At 34.6% G+C, this 21,171-nt stretch overlaps 1 protein-coding gene across 2 annotated transcripts in view; it reads left to right on the top strand.

Annotated features, from left to right (window-relative positions):
* Traf4 (TNF receptor associated factor 4) overlaps positions 1-21,171 on the top strand; it is a 174,583-nt gene that overhangs the window by 80,094 nt on the left and 73,318 nt on the right. For both annotated transcript variants that reach the window (XM_074173306.1, XM_074173305.1), the window contains exon 2: positions 968-1,019. In XM_074173306.1, coding sequence (XP_074029407.1) covers positions 968-1,019 — 52 coding nt within the window. The remainder of the gene's footprint in view (positions 1-967; positions 1,020-21,171) is intronic.

Genomic DNA, 21,171 nt, shown 5'->3' on the forward strand with positions numbered 1-21,171 from the left:
GTATTTCTTCTATATCGCTGTTTTCAGACATTTTGATAATATAGGTAGGTAATATGAAAACTGATTTTGACAAAAAAAGCAATTAATTACTTAGGTTACAATCTAGGATAAACAATGGAACAGGATTCTTGATTGAAAAATTATGGGTTTCTATTGGTTGATAATCTGTATCGTTATGAAAAATCTGTATCACAATGGATATCATTATGAAACGGATTATGGTCATATAAGTGTATTGTTAGAGTACGGGTGTAGAAAAAAGATATTTTTTGCACAACTTTATCGTGATTTATTTTACACCACAGTAATGAGATCATGTTCCGTCGACATGACAACCCGCATAACACCACTTTTATCGATAATGCATAAAAAATTTCGTAATCATCGTCACATCTTTGTAGTATTAAACAATAAAATTCATTCACTTGAAGGAAATATCATCCCAAACTTATCCTGAAATTTTCAAATGCCAACTCAACAAAAAACAAGATACGTTATTTCACAGCTTGTAGATCTGTTGCCATTGTCAATTTTTGGTTTGTTCTCTATCCAAAGTGTTACCAACAGAGAAAATATGTGGATCGCTCCCAATAGTTTATATTGAAAGAAAGTCTAGAATATTCAAAACAAGGTTTCAGAATACAAAATAAGGTTTGAACTAAAAAAAACCAATTCCACTTATGCTTGCCACCTTTTAGAGAAATATCACAATTTCGACATTTTGGCATATTATGTACAGAAAAAATATCAAACCAAATATTTATCCACAAGCAGTCATTTGTACATATTGTTCATGTAGAAAAAATGAAAAACAAGAATTTGCAGATTATAAATTGGTAAACCACTTCCCTAGAAAATTTTGCATTGAAATTTCATCGTTAATAAAATCGGTAATTTATAATGCAACAAATGGCTTCAATTACATAATCAGAAAAACTTGATAATGTATGTATTATTTTTATTTCAGTGAAGGACTATTCACTGGACCTGACACAAACGTTCCCCTCGATTACGCCAAGGTAAGAAATATTCAGTCGTCTTTCTTAGAATTCATCCCAGGAATAACAAATATGCAAGAACCCAACATCAGAATTTCATATTCAATTTGGTCGTCCATAACGAGCCTTGATAAACTCTGTCACGCTGGAACCCGCTTTGAAAAAAATCAACTTTTTTCAACCTACTTTACCTACAAAAATCTTTACAAATAAATAATTTTGACAAGTATCAAGCATAATGGGATAAACAAGTGATACAAAATAGAAACAATAAAAATGTCTCAATTCACAATATACAAATATACTTCTCAACTGTGTTCAAATTAAATAAAGCAGATACACTGAAATTTAAATCATACGTGGTTGTTTACTAACTATACTACTATCTTATGTTTAGTAATTGAGAGTAGTTCTGAAATCATAACCTGGATATGTAACAGTTTAGATACTCAAAGCACTCAATTTTCTGAACGACTCCATACTATCTGCTATATCTGGAGGTCATTATTACTTTTTTTGTAAGAACTTCATGCACTCCTAAATTACTCATCCAACATAAGCAAAATAACATATTTTAAATGTTTCTAATGAAACATACTGCCTCAATTGACATATTACATAACAATGATTGTGGGAGTTCAAGAAAGGGTTGAAATAGAATCTAAAAAAATTTACAATTCATTTTCAAAGCCCATCAGACCCTTTTTAAAGAAGAGCAGAATTTCTGTCTTGTTTAATCCATTCACTTTCTACCAATAAGGAAATTTGTTCTTAAATTCCATTTTTAACATTATGAAATGTTTTTGGAGTAATTTCTTTAGCTGCACCTCTTCTTCTAAACACGAGCTCTGGAATAGACTGCATTTCTGTAACGTATACTTTAGATTTCACTAACTTCCACAAAAATTCTAATGGCGTCTTATCAGAACTAGTGGATCATTCTTAGGGACCATGTTTGCCTGTCCATGTTTGCCAGTCATAATTAAAGTACCTCATATTGCTCAAACATAAAAAAAAGTAATCCCCTGGAATGGTCTACTGGATCACCTGATATGAAGACTCTACACGTTTTTGAGGAGACAAGTGATATCTGAAGTGTATGATTCACACGTGTAATCAGATTTCACTTTTATCAAGAAATGACTGACATAAAAACCTGCAGACCACGGCCAAAAATCCCGGAAAATACCTTTCACAGGTATAGAATAGAAAAGGCTGATACTTGATGAAAATCTATTATAAAAGTCATTAATACAATTCATAGTATGATTTTCACTATAAAGGGTTTTACAAAAACCGCGACACGTGTTTCTCGAGCGTTTTTGTAAAACCCTTTATAGTGAAAATGACGCCATCATTGTCTTTCTTATGAAAAAGTACTGAACATGATGAAATTTTATCCAACTTTGATATCTTGTCCAATTCAAAAATTAGGACATACTATTTAAACTGACCTGAGATCTATAGAACATAAGTGATAACAAAAATGAGATTTATCAGTTTATTAAATAGTAGTCAAAACTGACTGCTGATATGTTTTTTGCTCTATCTTCATTTATAAGCATCAATATTCATTGGACCACATTTGTTTAAATCGGAAGTTCCTGCTGAAGAAGTTTCCTTTCTACTCGTTTAATTCTACTACATATGATGCACATATATTTTTGCTATAATTTCATTGGTGAGAAAGTGAAAATGAGAAATATTTTCGAATAATTTGGCGAAAAACATTGTCAACGTTTGTATTGAAAAACACTATTATTTTCTATAACTCCACATTGAGAATAATATCAAAATCAAATCAGGATGTCGTGTAACAAAACATTTCGTTGATTTTGTTCAAAACCAAATATCATCCTGAATTGTGTTTTGTCATTTGCTTCGTCATTCATATTTAAACAGTCAAATTTAGAAAAATAATTCCAGAAAATGTTATAAATTTCAATGGATAACCTATCATTTTTTTTTCTATAACATTAGTAATACTAATGAGATTGATCGTTTCCAGACGATTTTGATTGAAACTGAAATCTTCTAAAACGATAAGATGACAGACGTCTTTAACGAGAACAACTTTGATTCATGGTCATTTTGTATTCCAAATCCACAACATCCATCCACATAAATCATCGTGTCATACTTATCATTTTTGAATTAACATGAACAACTCCTTACACGATAAACAATATTTATTGATATTAATAAATTCCAATCCTTTGAAAGTGACTAATGGCCATCCTCGAAGATGTATTACAGCAATAATAAGACTACTTGAAATTGTATAAGTTACGTTTCAAAGTAGCTCGTACGTGACATGACAAAAGAGATGTGTACAGTAGACGAGGACATAAACCACAGGGTGCGCAGGACATTAAATTTCAAAGAATGACAGAGATCTGATGATAACCATTAAGGAAAATCACGTGTTTCAATGAAATGAATTGTTCACGGTATCTTCGAGATAAAAATAAAATTCCAACCGATGACTTTCCGAATTGATTCATCACTGAATCGCAGATGTGGATTTATCATCAGATACGTAAGTATTTTCGCTTTCTTTAGGCTAGAGAATCATATCATGTTTCGAAAACCACCATTCTTTAATCAATATCAAGACATGTCAACTCATTCAAAATACTAAATATCCATGATTTCCTTATAAAAAATGTGTTCCTTGTTGAATTTGACAGACACATTCAAGTATAAAAAATACTTTTTATCCTTTTCATACGATACATAACTCATACGAATTGATGTTGATTAGATGTTATCTTTAGGAAAGGGTTCATATTTCTCTTTCCAAGATCCATTGATCTTGCTATTATTCAGATAGTAGAAATCAATTATTATTCTTTTCCCTCTGCGGCACTAAGATAAGAATCAGATATCTTTTGCCTGTAGTAAGATCCATCTCAAAAGAGGACTTGATCTAGTATTCTGGTATCACAAAAAGCACATCGTGTCTTGGGCTGGACGTGGAAAATCCACAACTCCATACCCGGGGGGAAATGAATGTACCACAAGTTCATAGGAGAAAAATTGGTAATGAGAGTTTAGGAACCAGGGTTACAGAAGAGCTAGTGAGTAATTTTCTGTGTATTCTACCCCTGTAAACATGAAACGTAGAGAATAATATAACTATGTTCGGTAATAGAATGTGTATGGAAAGTTCTGGTCATCGACATGTCATTCTAAATCTGATGTCTTATCAAACCTCACGGAAAAACAAACTGGGAAGACTGTAGAAAAAACCTGAAAATTTGTTTAGATTGAATGGGTTTTGGAATTCTGTATAGACATAGAGTTGGCAGTAGACCGATTACAATGAGGTATTATCTCTTCGTACAACGAACAGTGTCCCAAAATCAGCCAGAGATCAATTGGAAATATTCCCTGGTGAAATGAAGATCTGGTAAAGAAGAGACGACATAGGCACTGGAAAAATCTTCGAATATGCAAGAAATGGAGTTGTATGGAACCAATACAGAAGGTTTCTACTGAGTACAATAAAGCCTTGAGAAAGCCTTGAGGATGAGATTCATGAAGGATTCAAGGCGAGGAGGTTGATCAGAATCGAGTATGTGCTAGAATCTACAAGAAAACAAATCAGTTCCACCAGGTGGAACTGTGGAACACCAAGCTTACGTATGATATAATAATAATATAGGTATACAATTTTCCACTTCGAAAAAAGCATATGAGATAAAGAAATGTAACCAAGAATAATATTTTCTTTCTGTAAAAGCGACACAACTTTCTGAATCGTCTGTCTAGTTGAATAGTTCCTTATTATTTTCCATGTCAACCATACCATCAGTCAAAAAGTAACATTCTCTTCTATTATTCTTCAATATAGTGACTAGGAAGTTTGGATAACAATTAAAAATGTGCGAAGCAGATGTAGTCTACAAAAAGAAACGACTTCTATAATCTTTAAAAACTTGTAGTAGTTGACTAATAAGACGTGACGATTGTATTCTTTTTTATAAATATGCAGACCTACCCCAATTTTGATCATCTTGCGTTATTCACAAATTAAATATTATATTTAATTTTTTTGTTATGACCTTCTATGGCCTGAGCATATCGAAAATTATTAGAAAATCTATAGAAGTGTTGAGAGGAACTTACTGACTCTTGTAATGAGGAAAACAAATCCAAATAAGTGAGCAATTTGGGACAATCTCTATATTAGATCTTTGTTATTGTTATTATAGAAAGCTTGATGTTTTGGAAACCCAATTCATTTCCGTCTTCAGTATAAACTAAGCAACATCAATCAATCAATATTTCACTTTGAACCAGAATATCATCTCAATCATAGGAGACTATAAATGATAAGGTATCCTAATCATTATACTCAAGCAGAAAATATTGTAAGAAAAAAAACATAAATAATATCTTCAAGATAACTTGTTCTTGAGGTCAAAACAACACGTCAAGAGAATATGTCACATTTTTCTCACCAAATTCCCCTACTATATAAAGTCACCCCATATTTTTGCAAATGGGAAGAAGGATCGGATGCTACTTCAACTGATATTCATGACATCATTTGCTAGATAACTTTTTTTTTGGTTTCAATTGTTAAAACTGACCTGTTGATCTCATAGATAGGGTGTACAGGGAGTGGGTCTATCCGACCCTCCATTTTCACCGCGTGGGTTTTTTATAGCTTTCATTTATTCAGACTCAACTTACGGGCATTTCTATTTCATATTCCTCATATAAAGAGTAAAATATCTTTACATTTGCTATTCTTTGGTGATGTTGCATATATTTTCAACGTTATGGTAAAGAGGTTTTACTCTAATCCGATCAATCTAGACACTGGAAGGTACATAAATTAACAACAAGCTGCAAAGGCGTGTAATTGTTCAAAACATAGGTTAAAATTAGATTTTAAAATTCCGAATGATTGCGATGCCTGGAAAAAAATTTATTCGAGGTCAAAGGTCAAACATCTCGAAAAAAATAGGTTTTTCGCGATTTTCAGGAAAACGGTAAGTTTTTTCATGAAATTACTTATGATAAAATTGTAGACCATAAAAATCTCTACAAAAAATTTTTCAATATTTTTTTTTCTTAGATCCACCGTTTCTGAGATACGCCGAGTCAAAAAGTTGTAATCGTCATTATATGCACACGTTTCCATACCACCTATGAGGTAATGTACTTAGCGCCTTTTTTTTAACGCGGTTTCCCCAGTAGGCCTATTCCACATGTCTGTTGTGATTCTGTCAAATTGAAAACTTGCGTAACAAAATATATTAGGAAGGGTTGGAAATTATAAAAGCGATTGAAATTAAAAAAATGTAAAAATGTATTCATCTGAGTCATAACCTTCAAATACTTCTTCTTGTCGTTCTTCTTGGTCTTCTTCTTGATCTTCTTCTTCTTGATGTTCATTCTGGGTGTAGGTAAACTGCGTCAAGTGTGATGTATCGCATGTTTCCTCGTTGGTATCAAATGAATCCTCCACTATTGGTGATTCAGCATTAGAACATGACTGGTCTTGACAATGTGTACATGCCAATTTTTTCACAACCACATTTAGCGCTGTATCCTTTTTTACAGTTGCAAAAAATTGTGTTCAGCAGTTTTTCTGGCACAGGTGGGAGTAATGTCTGAATAGGTTCTAATGCATTGTTGACCAACTTCCAATCCCAGTCTTTTGGGTCTATCTGTTAACCAAGCCACACTTGAACTTGGTAATATACCCAGAAAAGATGTTGATGAGCAGCAATTGAGGTTGGAGGAAGACAAGTTAATTGCACCTGTTTCTTGTGTGTGTGTGTGTATGGGAGGATTGGCATTGGAATTATCCTTTTGCCACAGAGTGTAAGCACCTGTTTCCTAATTTAAGTGTTTTTTACGAAACATGCATATCGATACTTATCTAATCAGGTGGTTTTTTTCGGAGCTTTGTACATAGAAAGAAGAAACTGAATCCCGTTGGTGATAATTTCTTGTTGAGTCGAATTACTTTTTTTGAAAACTTCATCACATTGAACTAAATCTTGTTTTTCAAACATTTTAAAGACTGTTACTTTACCCCTCCTGTAAAATGCAGACGTCGTATCACAGCCAGTTATTGCGTGTTAAAATAGTACATGATTTTGGCTCTTTATGAAAGTAGATAAACTTTTTGACGAATATATTTCGGTTTGACTTTGAGCATTTCCTGGCTTTAGAAAGAAAATAGTTTTTTAAGGTGGAGTTCGAGCAGCAAGAAGTACGAGTAAGTCTACAACTTCACTAACAACAATAGTTCTATTTATCAAATTAAATTGCTCTATAGGTGTTTCAATAATCAGTACGTCGATATCGTTATTAGCCTGTTTGACCAATATATTTTCGCCAATAAACTTATCGTTCAACATTGAAATGAACCGAGATTTGTTGTGAGCATTTGCAAGAAATTTTTGTTGACTGGTAGGAACTGTCATAACTTCATCAAATAGAATATCGGAAGATGAAGATGGTGCTGAAGTTCGACGACGTTGTTCTGCAGCTTTAATATTTCTCGTGCAGTCATCATAGCCATCAAATACAACCGTAATTCTGGCACCAAAATGTCTACGTACATACTGAACGTATTTATTTTAAATTACAACTTCAGAGATGTATATACGTGGCATACTTATGCATATAATGACGATTACAACTTTTACAAGTTTTTGACTCGTCGTATCTCAGAAACGGTGGCTCTAAGAAAAAAATGTATTGATACATTTTTTGTAGAGAATTTTATGATCTACAATTTTTATCTGAAGTTATTTTATGATAAAACTTACCGTTTTCCTGAAAATCGCGAAAAACCAATTTTTTTTGCGAGATTTGTTACCTTTCACCTCGAATATTTTTTTTCCAGGTATCGCAATCATTCGAAATTTCAAAATCTTGTTTTGAACTATGTTTTGAACAATTACACGTATTTACCTTCACTCTTATTTTTTAATCTAATTTGACCGGCTAACAAATCTACTCACCAAGTGTCCTTACTAGATTGTTATGAATCAGCATCTGAAAATTCCTTTCACTTCACCACAATAATCAGTGAAATGGTGCGAAGTTCCCAAAACGCTTTGGGTTCAGACCGGACATCCCTCAAAAATGATCAGTCTCATTGATTTTTTTTTTTTTGATAAATCATCACTTCACTTTTCTCATGAACTATATTATTACCAGTTGCCAATTTTCAAAATTTTGGAAGGTTGGGTTGGTTATACCTCCAGCTGAGTGTTACCCACCTACAGTCCTTTCTGATCTGAGACCAATTAAAGTTCCCTCGTGCCTCTATAAAGTAGTGGAATGAATACTGAAAGATCAGATTATCAATTATGTCAATGAAAATTATATCATAACATCTGTTCAGTCAGGATGCAGACCTTAGCTCTTCTGTCAATTACCGACGATCTTTTTGAAGCTGTAGATGATTAACATTTGACCTGTTTGGTACTTTTGGATTATAGAAGGCCGTCGATACTCTTGATCCCGAGATATTGTGTGACAATCATGTCTACTTTGGTTTTTTTCGAAAAGCAGTGTCACTCTCAGAAAACTATTTGAAAAATCGTACTTAAAGAGTTGTTGTGGATGGAGTTTTATCGAATGCTCTACCGGTATCGAAGGGAGTGCCACAAGAATCTATCCTTGGGCCCTTGCTTTTTAGCATGTATATCTGTGATTTTCATCTGTTTGTAAGAATCTGTAATATATATATATATATATATATATATTTTATTTATATATATATATATATATATATATATATATATATATATATATATATATAGCACTATGCAGACGACATTCAGTTATATTTCTGTTTTCCGCCTTGTGATTCTACATCTGCTCAGTCATATATTAATAATTATCTTCAAGACATCTTTGACATTCCTACATATCATAAGCTCAAGCTCAATTCCAATGAATCTGCAATAATGATGTTTGGACCTAAGAAGAACAGAGAGCTCACCAGCCTCACTTTTCAAGTCCGCATTGCAAGATGAAATACTTCCCCCCATGACCGAGATAAAAATATTAGGATTGTGGTTTCATCCAGAATTTCGCTTCATTAAACCAAACTTCTTTTAACGTCCTTAGGCAGCTGTTTCGAATCGTGTTTGCTCAACATAAACGTAAGACTATGCGAGTCACTGATCATGTCAAAAATTTGTTATCGCGACAGTATTTATGGATCTGCTTGGATCGACTACAGCGTATTCACAATAGCTGTCTACGTTTCTAGTTTTTGGTATCCGGAAATATGACCATATATCCTCAGCCATGCAAGAACCAGGATGATGGAGAGTTTCGAAACTTGGAACACTGCATCTATTCACCAACACATATAAAGTTTTGATATATCGTCAACCTGATTACTTATTTGGAACATTCTCAATAATAAATAGTTGCACCACACGGAACATTTCAGTTTTAGTCATCCCCGAACACAAATCTTCCATCTTAACCCGCTGCTTCTCGTATAAACCACCCAAACATTATAATCATATACCCTGTGAGTTACGACCTTACACACTTAAAAACTTTTAAAAAAATACCAAAGACTTACTCAACTGTCTAGTATCTTGTCCGTTCCCGACCTTGGGAATACAAACAGGAATTTTCTACAGCGGTTGCATAAAATAATTTCCCGTTCTTGTTCTGTTCTGTTTCCTTATTCCTGTTTTTGTCTGTTTCAATTGTCCTTTTTATGGTGAATAAAGACGTATTATCATTATTATCATTATTATGATAATACGTCATTTCAAAAAATATTGAAAATGTCAGTGAAATCCCTGATTGAATTTCACGATTTGTAAACCAATTTTGATCAGAATTCGAATAGTATTCCGCAGTATCACAGCAGAGTTGTATTGTTGGGCATGGCATTACTAGCTTCTTTCTGTGTCAATAGTCCAGCCGTATAACTTTTTACACAACAATTCTACTTCGAAACATCTGACTTCCAACAAAGGTACAAGTCATTATAACCCCGATAACATCTGCAAGCCATCATTTCCGATCATTGTTGCGAGTACCGTTACCCCTTCAAAAATAATTGACAGCGAGGGTAAATAATAAAAACATTAGTGAGGGTGAAACCATGCAAATTGAACACTTGGTCTCGATCTTATGGTAACAATATTCCCGGCGGAAGACGCCGAAATGTAAAAGGAAAAGTCATACATCTTTTCAACACGTGTATGCACTCAATTTCCGATTGTGTTACTCGATATATCGCCAAGCTTTAACATATGAAGTACCGGAGGTAAAAATTGCTATACGGTATATTGTATTTCCTTATTAATTTTAGGTTTTCTCTGAAGTAGAATGTAAATAGAGACTTTCTAGGGTTACCTAAAAAATTGTTTACCTTTTCTTCACTTTTGGGACAATTTTTTCAGCAAGTATTTGTATCTCGCTAGTAAAAATCGATTACCAGAGGACCAATTTACTACACGTTTTTTTACTTTGCGCTTGGCTAGAGATGATTGCGTGCAGTATTGTTATCGCTTATTCAAATTTAGAACCTCATCTAACAATTTAAGACTGGAGTAATATACCGTTCTTCAAGTACACTATATATACAGGGCTATTCAAATTCGTTTCTGTACATGGGGATCTCGTAAACGATAAGAGATAGAGTGTCGGTTAAATTGTGGCAAAGTTGCGTATTTTAGAGACCTATTCAATGATGTGAAGAAATCGATTATAGCTCTTTTGGTTCTGGAGATATACAGTAAAAACCAAAAAATCCCAAATTATTGTTTTGCCTATATCTTCTTTATTCGCAGACATATTGAAAATCTGGCCACATTTTGCTATTGGCGCTTGATGTGAGCTATCAGAATATGTTCATGAATCTTTTATATAGGGTATCATCTGACTTGGGCCACCCCCATCTTTGAATTTTTAAATAAGGATCTGTATTTTTTGTTGTAGTTTGTGGACGTTCACTTCATACTGAGACATTAAATTTTATTTTATATTTCGGGATGTTACGGTAATATTTGATTATATATATATATATATATATATATATATATATATATATATATATTTATATATATATATATATATATATTATATATATATATATATATATATATATATATATATATATATATATGTATATATATATATATATATATATCATTCCCATATTGATTTCAATTTAAGAGCCACCGGTAGACAGCTGTTTCAGCCTATTGGGCATCGTCAGTACCGGGCAGGCGGTCCTCGATTGAAGACAAAATGAGAAAAACCAAGAAAGTACTTGATAAAAATAGCTGCGTAAACGCAACGAAACATAAGTGGAACCACCTTTTGGTGTGACATTCAAGTCAACTTGCCAAGTTTTTATGTCAGTGTTGGTGGTTTGACCAATCAACCGACAACTGCGGTAGCAGAAATTTGGGAAGCTAACCTAAAATGCCATCGGAAAACGAATCAACATGTTTCTAGAAATGATATGAAATCTAGAAAGGTTAATGCAGTCAAGCTGCTGGAAAATACTTCCATGAAAATTAAAAAATAAATAGATAAGTACTCTTTGATCATTCCCATATTGATTTCAATTTAAGAGCCACCGGTAGACAGCTGTTTCAGCCTATTGGGCATTGTCAGTACCGGGCAGACGGGCAGACAAAATGAGAAAGACCAAGAAAGTACTTGATAAAAATAGCTGCGTAAACGCAAACGAAACATAAGTGGAAGCACCTATTGGTGTGATATATATATATATATATATATATATATATATATATATATATATATATATATATATATATATATATATAAAGTGCTTCATCAAATAATTGTCCCCGCTTTTAATTATATCGAATTCATTCACCAAATTGTCATCTATATCGAATACTGGACTCGGATGTCATGCAGCTAAAGCTGCCTCGTGGTGACTTCAGTGAAATCTCTAACCCGAGATAACCTGATCGAAACCACAAAGTGCGGTTGGCTTCTGTTGATGGCTCCGTTCATTTGTGTTGTTTCTGCAACCAAATGTTGCCTAACCCTGCAGTAAGCTATACCATACTGATGACAGCTAATGAGCTAGAAACATGTGTCTGCGGTTTGCTTTTAATTTTTCAAGTGCTTCATCCAACAATTGTCCCCGCTTTTGATTATATCAAATTCATTCACCAAACTATCACCTATATACCCGGCTATACCATACTGATGACAACTAATGAGCTAGAAACACGTAGTTTGCATCTGTGTCTCTAGCTTTTGATCATATATATTTTAACATTAACACTTATTCACGAAAAAGATTTGAAGCTTCAATAACTTCTAATTATTATATGCGACCGCTTTCGATATCAGGCTGTGCTATCATCTCCATGGCTCTACTGAAACTGAACGTTTTATCTTCTTGTTTGTTCTTTTATACGGTTAGAACGCCTTAGTGCAGTTATTTGTCCTCTCCTTTCATCCGGATGTCTCTTTAAATTTGCTAGTACTTGGCTTACATTAGGTAATATCCTTTGTGTATATTGAAGTTAGGTCTTGTTGTGTATTGATTTTTATTTGTTCCTTGATAAGTGAATTATGACTTTTGAATTTATGGTTGTTTAGGTTTTCCCAGATGTCCATACGTTTTCTTTTATTGGCTTGTTTGACGGTTTGCTTTATTTACTCGTTTGAAGGTGATTGACAATGTTTCATGGTGCATTTCATTAGTTCGAACTTTAATTGTCTAATATAATATTAAATGATTTGAAGCCTTTAAAAAAATCAATAAAATTAAAAAGATTAGCTAAAAAAACGTATAACAATTATATTAAAAAAAAAAGAAAGTACAATGGAATAAAATACAAACAATAATTGATAAGTGAACAATTAACAATAAATTAAAATTAATATTACAAAATTTTAAGCCAAGTTACTTCACAACGTTTCAATCGTTAGTATCCACAATCGTCTTCGAGTTTTTTTTAGGTAATCTTTTTAATTTTATTGATTTTTCAGGAATTTCAAATCATTTTATATCATATTAGACAATGGATGTCCGAATTGATGAAATGGGATTATTAATCATTTGAGAAAATGTATCTACATATTGATGAGAAAATGATGATGATTCAAATTTAATGACACTACATGGCAAATGCAGTGTGCATGAAAATCAAGGTTGATAACCTGAACAATTGAAACCAAAATTCTGGAACGCTAATATGAACACTCAGGATGTGAACAATTTCATTCTTTTGAAGTACAAGGTTTCTAAATGTATTAACAACGGTATGACAAAATATTAAATGAACGAATGTGGAATTTTTGTGAATGTTAACAATATTAGAAATTGGGAAAAATGTATTTTCTCGCAAAAACTAAATGAAAGTGAAAATAAGTAGTAATTGAACATATTGAGGAAGTTGAGAGCAGGAAGCCCTTAAATATTTAGGTATGAAATCAACTGAACTTTTTTAATTTTTTTTTGTTCGTATCAGTTTAAGGCATAAACACAGGTCTTCCAATCACTTTGAATGTACTCATTCCATATTTTCATTACTTTCTACAAAAATTCTACACAGACATAATATTCTCAACTTTTCCGCCACCTACCAGTTAGTGAAATAAAATATCAGTAAAGTCATAGCTAAATTATAATCTTTGTTTTTTTTTTTCGTTTTGAATGACTAGGTAAAATCAACTTTTTATTTGAGATGTTCGATTTATTCAGTCACAAATCTTTACTTCCAAATTGTAATATTTCAAAAATGAACAGCAGTGATTATGCCATGAAAATTAATAAAAAGCATCGCACTTCAGCACAACACTTCAATAACTTAAATCGGATATACTTTCATGTGATACTGTCAAAATATTGAATCATTTCAATAGTTTACAGAAGAGAAATTTTCTAGAAATAACTAACATTTTCAAAGATCAACTCAGCATGAATTCTAGAAGAGACATAGAAGTCCTAAGCATCATCTATACTTACCACCCTTCAGTAAAATTTTATAACTCTTCAGTGATATAATTAAATTTCAAGTTTCAAGTCAAATGTCATAAGTCATTCTGATGATCTATGCTAATCTAACTTAATTTTTTCAAAATTAACTCCTACTCCAATGAACGTTAGTTCATTTGTTGACATATATTTTCATTACCAATTTTACTAATTGAATATTTTTGTAATGATTACTATTGATTCAAATCTCCCATCTGGTGGAAGATCTGCCAAATTTTTGAAGAGTTGCTTTGAAATACTGTTGGTACAAGTATTCACTATTTGTCATATTTCTTGAATTAGAGTTCCATGTTTCATGGGCACTTCATCACATTCAACATTATAAATTGACATCACAATTGACAGTTGACTCGAAAGTATTCTCCAGGACAGTCAACAAAATTTTGTTAAAAATTTTGTGACGATATATCTATTTTCTTATTACTCTTTCAATGGCCTTTATAATGTATAAAATCTGTACATCTATTTGAATTTTGAAGTATGTTCATAAGTACTCATTTCATTCCCTATTCATTTTTCGTTAAAAGTAAAATTCATCTGCAACTTCAATCCCAAATTTTATAGGTGGGTTACTACTATTACAACTGTGAAACTACAGCGCTTACTATCTTCAAATTTAGATTAAAAGTAAAAACTATCGAGGAAAGATACGTATAAGAAAAAAAATATTTCGAAATAAATTTCGAAACATTAATCTCTCCCAACTACTTACACAGTAGGCTCTGGTAAAGGTCTCTCGGAAAACAACTACTTCCCCTGCTAATACCACTTTAGATACTGAATTCTATCCGACAGACATTTATGCAAGATATCTCACAGAGGCTAGTCTTGCAGATGTTTCTCGTTCATTCAACAGCAGGACTATGTTGAAATTATTCAAGTATATCACCTGCAGACCGCGGTTTCGAGGTGATACCTTTCGTCAGTATAGTAACGGTCCCACCCAGACAGCAAAGTGCCTGGGACTCGATTAATTTCAACCCCCCCCCCCTATGCCCCCTCCCGGGTTGAGTGCCCTGAAGTAGAAGCTTCCCCCCCCAGCTATTTAGCGAGGAGAACCTACTACTCCACTCCATCCACCCCCGCTCTCCGAGCGGTCCTCAACTTACTGATGGGCACTTCAGCAAGATTGACATCTGACCTCTTTTGGTCGAAAGTCAGCCTTTAGGTGCTATTCTTTCGCGATCGGTAAAAAATGTTTTGTCTGACTATTCCTAACTGAATTTTTGCATGGGAGCCCCCAAAAACTAACCGGCGGCTATTGCTATTAACGTCGGGCATTCCTCAGTGAATCTATGGATAATTGGATCGCGGTCGAGTTGTTCTGCGGTGAACTTGCTGAAAGAAAATTTGATTAGTATGCTTACCGTGGGGGCGGTCGTTGGTTCTGCTTAGTCGGCCTTGGATGTTTGTCCCTTTCTCGGAACCTGGGGTCATCCATGTTCAACGCATCGTGTAGATCGCGTAGCGCTGGGTTGTTGTGCGATCTGATTCTATCGAACACGCTTTCTGCGTGTTCTTTCATATACACGTCTACATATTGCGTGTTCAGGTCTAAGTCTCTGTATATGTATCTATTTGGGATATAGTACGGCGTGTTTACGGCGGCCCTTACGCTCGCGTTCATAAACGACTGTATCTGCTTCCTGTATGTCTGTGCGCACTGGCCCCAGGCAGTGCAGGCATACAGTATTATGGGCATGAGGACGGTTTTGATCATTAGCAACTTCACTTTCAACCCCATGTTGCTTCTGCGTCCTATGATAGGTGTCAGTCGTTGTCTGACGTGTCTAGCCATCTCCTGCCTAAGATGACCCCCAAGTATGTCGCTTTGCTGGTCCACGGAATCTCTTGTCCGTTGAAGGTGATGTTGCCTTCCGGTTGTACCAACCTGCGGGTGAACAGTATCGCCTGACTCTTGTCAGGGTTTATACTGATCTTCCACAGGTTGGCCCACTCCTCTAATCTGTCTGCCTGTTGCTGCAAGTATCTTGTAACATGCACTTGGTTCGTGGATCTTGCCATCAGGGCCGTGTCGTCTGCGGAAGCGCCAACTTGTTAAAGTTGTTCTCCGGCACGGCACGTCCGCTTGGGCACGTTCTCCGGCTTGGGCACGTCCGCTGTGTATACGGCGAAGAGGTGCGGCGAAACGATTGCTCCTTGCGGGACCCCTGCTTCCAGTAGTTGAATTGTTGATAGTTCGTCTCCTACTCTGCATCGGCATCGCCTGTCGTGCAAGAAAAGACTGAATTAATCTTACCATTGGTTTTGAGTATCCGAAATCGCTCATTTTGGCCAGTGGTCCTTGATGCCAAACTCTGTCGAATGCCTTGGAGACGTCTAGGAAGATTGCACCGGTGTTGTGTTCTTTGCCGAGCTTGAAGCCTTCGGTCGCAAAGTTTACTACCCTCAGGACTTGTAGCTCTGTCGGGTGTTCTGATCTAACGGCTCCGCTACATATATTGAACCTTCGTCTGAGAGAAAGATTGTTAATTAGTAACAACTCCATCTTGTGATGGAGTGAAGTACTGACGAGAGGTAACACCTCGAAACCGACAGATAGGCGTTTACCAGAGCCTACTGTGTTGATAGTTGGGAGAAATTAAAGTTTCTAAATTTATTTCGAAATATTTATTTCTTCATATGTTAATTTAAATAAAACGAAGAGTGTGTGAGACATCATCGACAGTTTTTATTCATTTGAAAGACCTATTGATGCTATGTGTGGAATATAACATCGTTCAAATGTATGCCACGGCTTCTCTGGGCGGAGCTCACCCGAAACGTTCAATGACGTTCATGACTCTGGCGGATAAATCAGGCTGAATTTGGCCGATGGCATGAGTTATGTTGGCTGTGAGGACCGCTTGGTTTGTGGCTTATTCGCATACACCTGCGACATAAGAAAACCCCACAAGAAAAAGTCTAAAACGGTCAAATCGCACGATCTCGGTGGCCAGTTCACATCACCTCGACGTGCAGAATATCCGAATGTGGCATGAGCTGTGTGGCACGTAGCGCCGTTCTGTTGAAACCACATGTCGTTGGTGTCCAAACGAAGTTGGTAATCATCGACCTATAGTTCTCTCCGCGCCATTGACAGTGATGGCCTGGCTAACATAATTTTCAAAGAAATGTGTACACCCCAAACAGTGACTTTTTCGAGATGCATTGGACGTTCTTGGATCTCATGTGGATTGGTGTCGTCTCAAATTCGACCATTTTGTTTGTTCACGTAACAATTTATCTAAAAATGGACCTCATCGCTGAAAATATTGTTCTGAACACTCTCACACGATATTTTCAGCAATTTTGAGATTTATTGATGCACGAGTGTTGGTCGATCGTTTACTGAACCAGTCTTCTCGGTAGGACGATTATGGTGACCGTAAAATGGGAAGCGCGCGGTACGTTGCCCGAACAAAACACCTATTTTGGTTGAACAATTTTATGATTTGCATGTGTTTTTTATTGTTATAACCATCCATGGTGATTTGGAAAAACAAACTGAATAAATGATATCTAATTTGACAAAGTTCGGAAGTCCCTGTTGTTGGAAGAACCTACAGATTATGGAGGAACCACAAGTAAAAGACTAATGTTGAATTCAATAATGTAAAATTTATCTTCAACACGCAAATAGTCCAAACACTAATACTGGGGAGTACATTAAGACAGGATAGTACTTCACTGGTTGCACTTCCCCGGGTCAAAAATCACAAATACCGGAGTCCTGGACAAATTCAAAACTGGAGGCCCACAAAAGAGGATGAAGGAGAATGCACGACTCCAAACTTTAATTTCAATCATATGAGTCTCAGTAACTAGACAGTATTTGATCCAATGATGATACAAAAATTCAAGGAACCATTACTCCAAAAATTGTGTGTAATCGTCAGAAAAACATCCGAATCTTGGGAAAACGTTTGTACAAAAAATATCAACAGACTCATTGAAAACAAATTTATCAGCTAGCAATGAGCGGTAAATTATTCTTAACTACAGAAAGGTTGCACTCGGACATTGATCAACCCATGATTGACATTGAAACTGGTCTGGAGAAACTGTGAGCAACTGAAGAAAAAACACAGGACTCGTGTGATTCTATACTTGGTTCCAGGAGACTTAATAATCTTGGGAGTATCAATTCCAAATATTAGCCATGAATCAGTTGTGGGATTACCAAAATAAGAAACTATCTGAGATAATAAATGAACAAAGCGGTGATCGGCAATAAAGAATTAGAGAAAGACCGTTATGCTTTATGTGAATTTAGAGCAATGGATTAAAGCTGGCAAGCAATTTGTGGCCGTTCAAAATTATATGCAGAAGAATATGGAACAAACATTAAATAAAGTATTTCATTAGTTCGGACTTCTATTGTCTAATATGACATTAATTGAATTGAACTCCCTGAAAGAATCTATAAGAATTTTAAAAAAATTGCTAAAAAATAACAATCATATTAAGCAAGAAAACTGAAATCACAATGAAATAAAATACAAGCAACTATTAACAAGAAATGGAAATTGAAAATTATTAACAGGAAATGAAAATTAAAAGATTCCAAGCCAAGTTATTTCACGACGTTTCGATTGATAGTATAGACAATCTTCTTCGTCGTGAATTAACTTGGCTTGGAATCTTTTAATTTACATTTCTTGTTAATAGTTTTTAATTTTCATTTCTTGATAATAGTTGCTTGTATTTTATTTCATTGTAATTTCAGTTTTCTTGCTTGGTATAATTGTCATTTTTCAGCTAATCTATTTTAATTTTTATAGATCCTTTCACGGATTTCAAATCAATTTATATCATATTAAACAATGGAAGTCCGAACAAATGAAATGCACCACGAAACATTGTCAATCACTTTCAAACAAACATTAAACAAAGTATCTAAACAAGATTGTTGAAGTGAGTTTCATTAAAAAATGGAAAGAAAAATGCAATAGCTCTAAGAAGTTGCAGAGTTTTCAGGAAACTATGAATAAATGGAAAAGTCAGTCGGCTCCCAAGCATAATATAATATGTTTTTCGAAAGAGTCGTAAGAAAAATAATTCACATTACATGTCTGGGACCTATCTTAATTGAAACTTTTGTTGTTGTTGTTAGCCTAATTTGACAATCTGAATTCATTTGTAAAGCTACTTCGACTGTTCAGTCTGTGAGACAGACGTGTTGGAAATAAAATAGTTATGTTTCAAGCAAGTGGCAACCGTCAATCCAGGAATTTTTTGGTGATTGAATTAAATTGAATTATTCATACCAATTCGACGAACCCGAGGAAAGTTTAAATGAAACGAATGCTATTAAAATATAACCTCTTTCATGCCTCGTGAACTTCGCTGTTAGGCATTTCCGCTGAACGCAACTTATTCCTCGGTCGGAGACGGTTTTGTGGCTCGTTTTAAACGATGTGGAGCCGCGTCTTGGCGTCGAGACTACACTGAGAAAAATATGAATGCGCGCCGCCATCACTTATAATCACTCATTAGGATAAATGACCAATTTGCGAATCCATGTTAATAAGCACGGTATGTTTGCTTTTTGTTTTATTGCTGATTATACATTGATTTCTTTACGCGTTCAGCGGCAGTGGTATAATTAATTATGCATTTCCTAACACGTAATGTTGGAAGCGAAATGACTAAATATGCGAATTGTATTCAGCGAATCAGTTACAATTTTATAGCTTTAGCGTCAATCTTCAACATCCCCTCACACATGAACATACAAGTAACTCATACATATTTCTGTTGTACATTCATGGTTCTTTTGATAATCAATTTCAAGTTATTTCAATATTAAAATTATGATTCTTTCATCATATCTTTATACATATAACTTCATTATTTTAACCTATGAGCAGAAGACAATTTGTAAAATGTTTGAAGTACATACGAAAAAAAACCGAAAAATAACAACTTCTATATCTGGTTGTATTTTCTTTGTTCGCAGTATTGAATATCTGTTAAAACTTTGTCAAGGAAACTTTCGGTTAGCTATCAGAATATGTGGAAAACATTTGTATATAGCTACACTTGCGAACCGTCCCGGCTCCGCACGGGTGCAATGCTGATACCAAATATAAATTCACCCACTGGAAATTTAAGGGCATGGAGAAACAGTGATGAAAAGGTAATTTTATTCAATGAACGAGCCGTTATCCCCTGCGGCTGGCTTCCCAGTTAGAATATTTGAAAATTCTTTCTTATTGCACATCTACAGCATAAAACGAACCTACATACAATATTTGAGCCTTCGAAATTATTGCGATTCGGAGAAACAGTGATGAAAAGGTAATTTTCATATGTGAACGCGTCCCTTTTCCCCCATGGAGGGTGCCACAGTTGAATATTTGAAAATCCTTTCTTAGTGCGTATCTAAGACCTATATACAGCAAGCACCAAACGAGATGGCGGGCCGCTCCCATGCGCACAAACTCATTTTCAATGCAACCCCCTCTAGAGCTCTTGCAAAACATACGAATGCTCTGTACAGAGGCGTATCATTAATTGTTCTTCAATGCTGTTGGCATTTGGCATGGTCTGAATAATTTGTGTTGTTTCTGAAAAAATGTCATCGCCTAACAAAAAACCAGTCATCAAGAGTTAGGATATAAGTGTATCATTATATAACATTTCAATGAAATGTACTACTACTACCAAAAATACTAAATGAAATATGAAAAGAAATTACAAAGAAGTCAGGTTCCATTTGCTACCCTAATTGAAACTAATTATAGGTTCAATACTGGTCAGTAAGGGGCTTATCGTAATCCAATAGTAATTTAGTTGAGAGAATCTATACCTGTGCGATCACTCGTCATCAGCCGTGGCGAGTACTGTACTAAATTTTTGGTTCCTAGGACTTACAGTACGGAGAACGTAGATGAATGAGTGTTAAGTAAGTGACTTTCGCATATATAAGTAGAGATTTTAGAACCTTCGAAATAAAAAAAAAATCTTGAACTTTAGTGTGCCCGCTCGGGGTTCAATGTGCTCTATAGTCAATGACCTAATATTACGGACGTTAATCAGTGGAAAATGGAGCTGGTATTGACTTCGATTTGTATATGAATTAATTTCTTCTACTTCAAAACTTATATGAAGTTCGCAAGAGAAGTTGCATATTTAGGAAATTATTAATGAAAATTCTAATTAATT

The sequence above is a fragment of the Leptinotarsa decemlineata genome, unplaced genomic scaffold (assembly GCF_025532065.1).
Source record: "Leptinotarsa decemlineata unplaced genomic scaffold, Ldec_3_MD MMD2_tig00000218_RagTag_RagTag, whole genome shotgun sequence".
Lineage (NCBI taxonomy): Eukaryota > Metazoa > Arthropoda > Insecta > Coleoptera > Chrysomelidae > Leptinotarsa > Leptinotarsa decemlineata.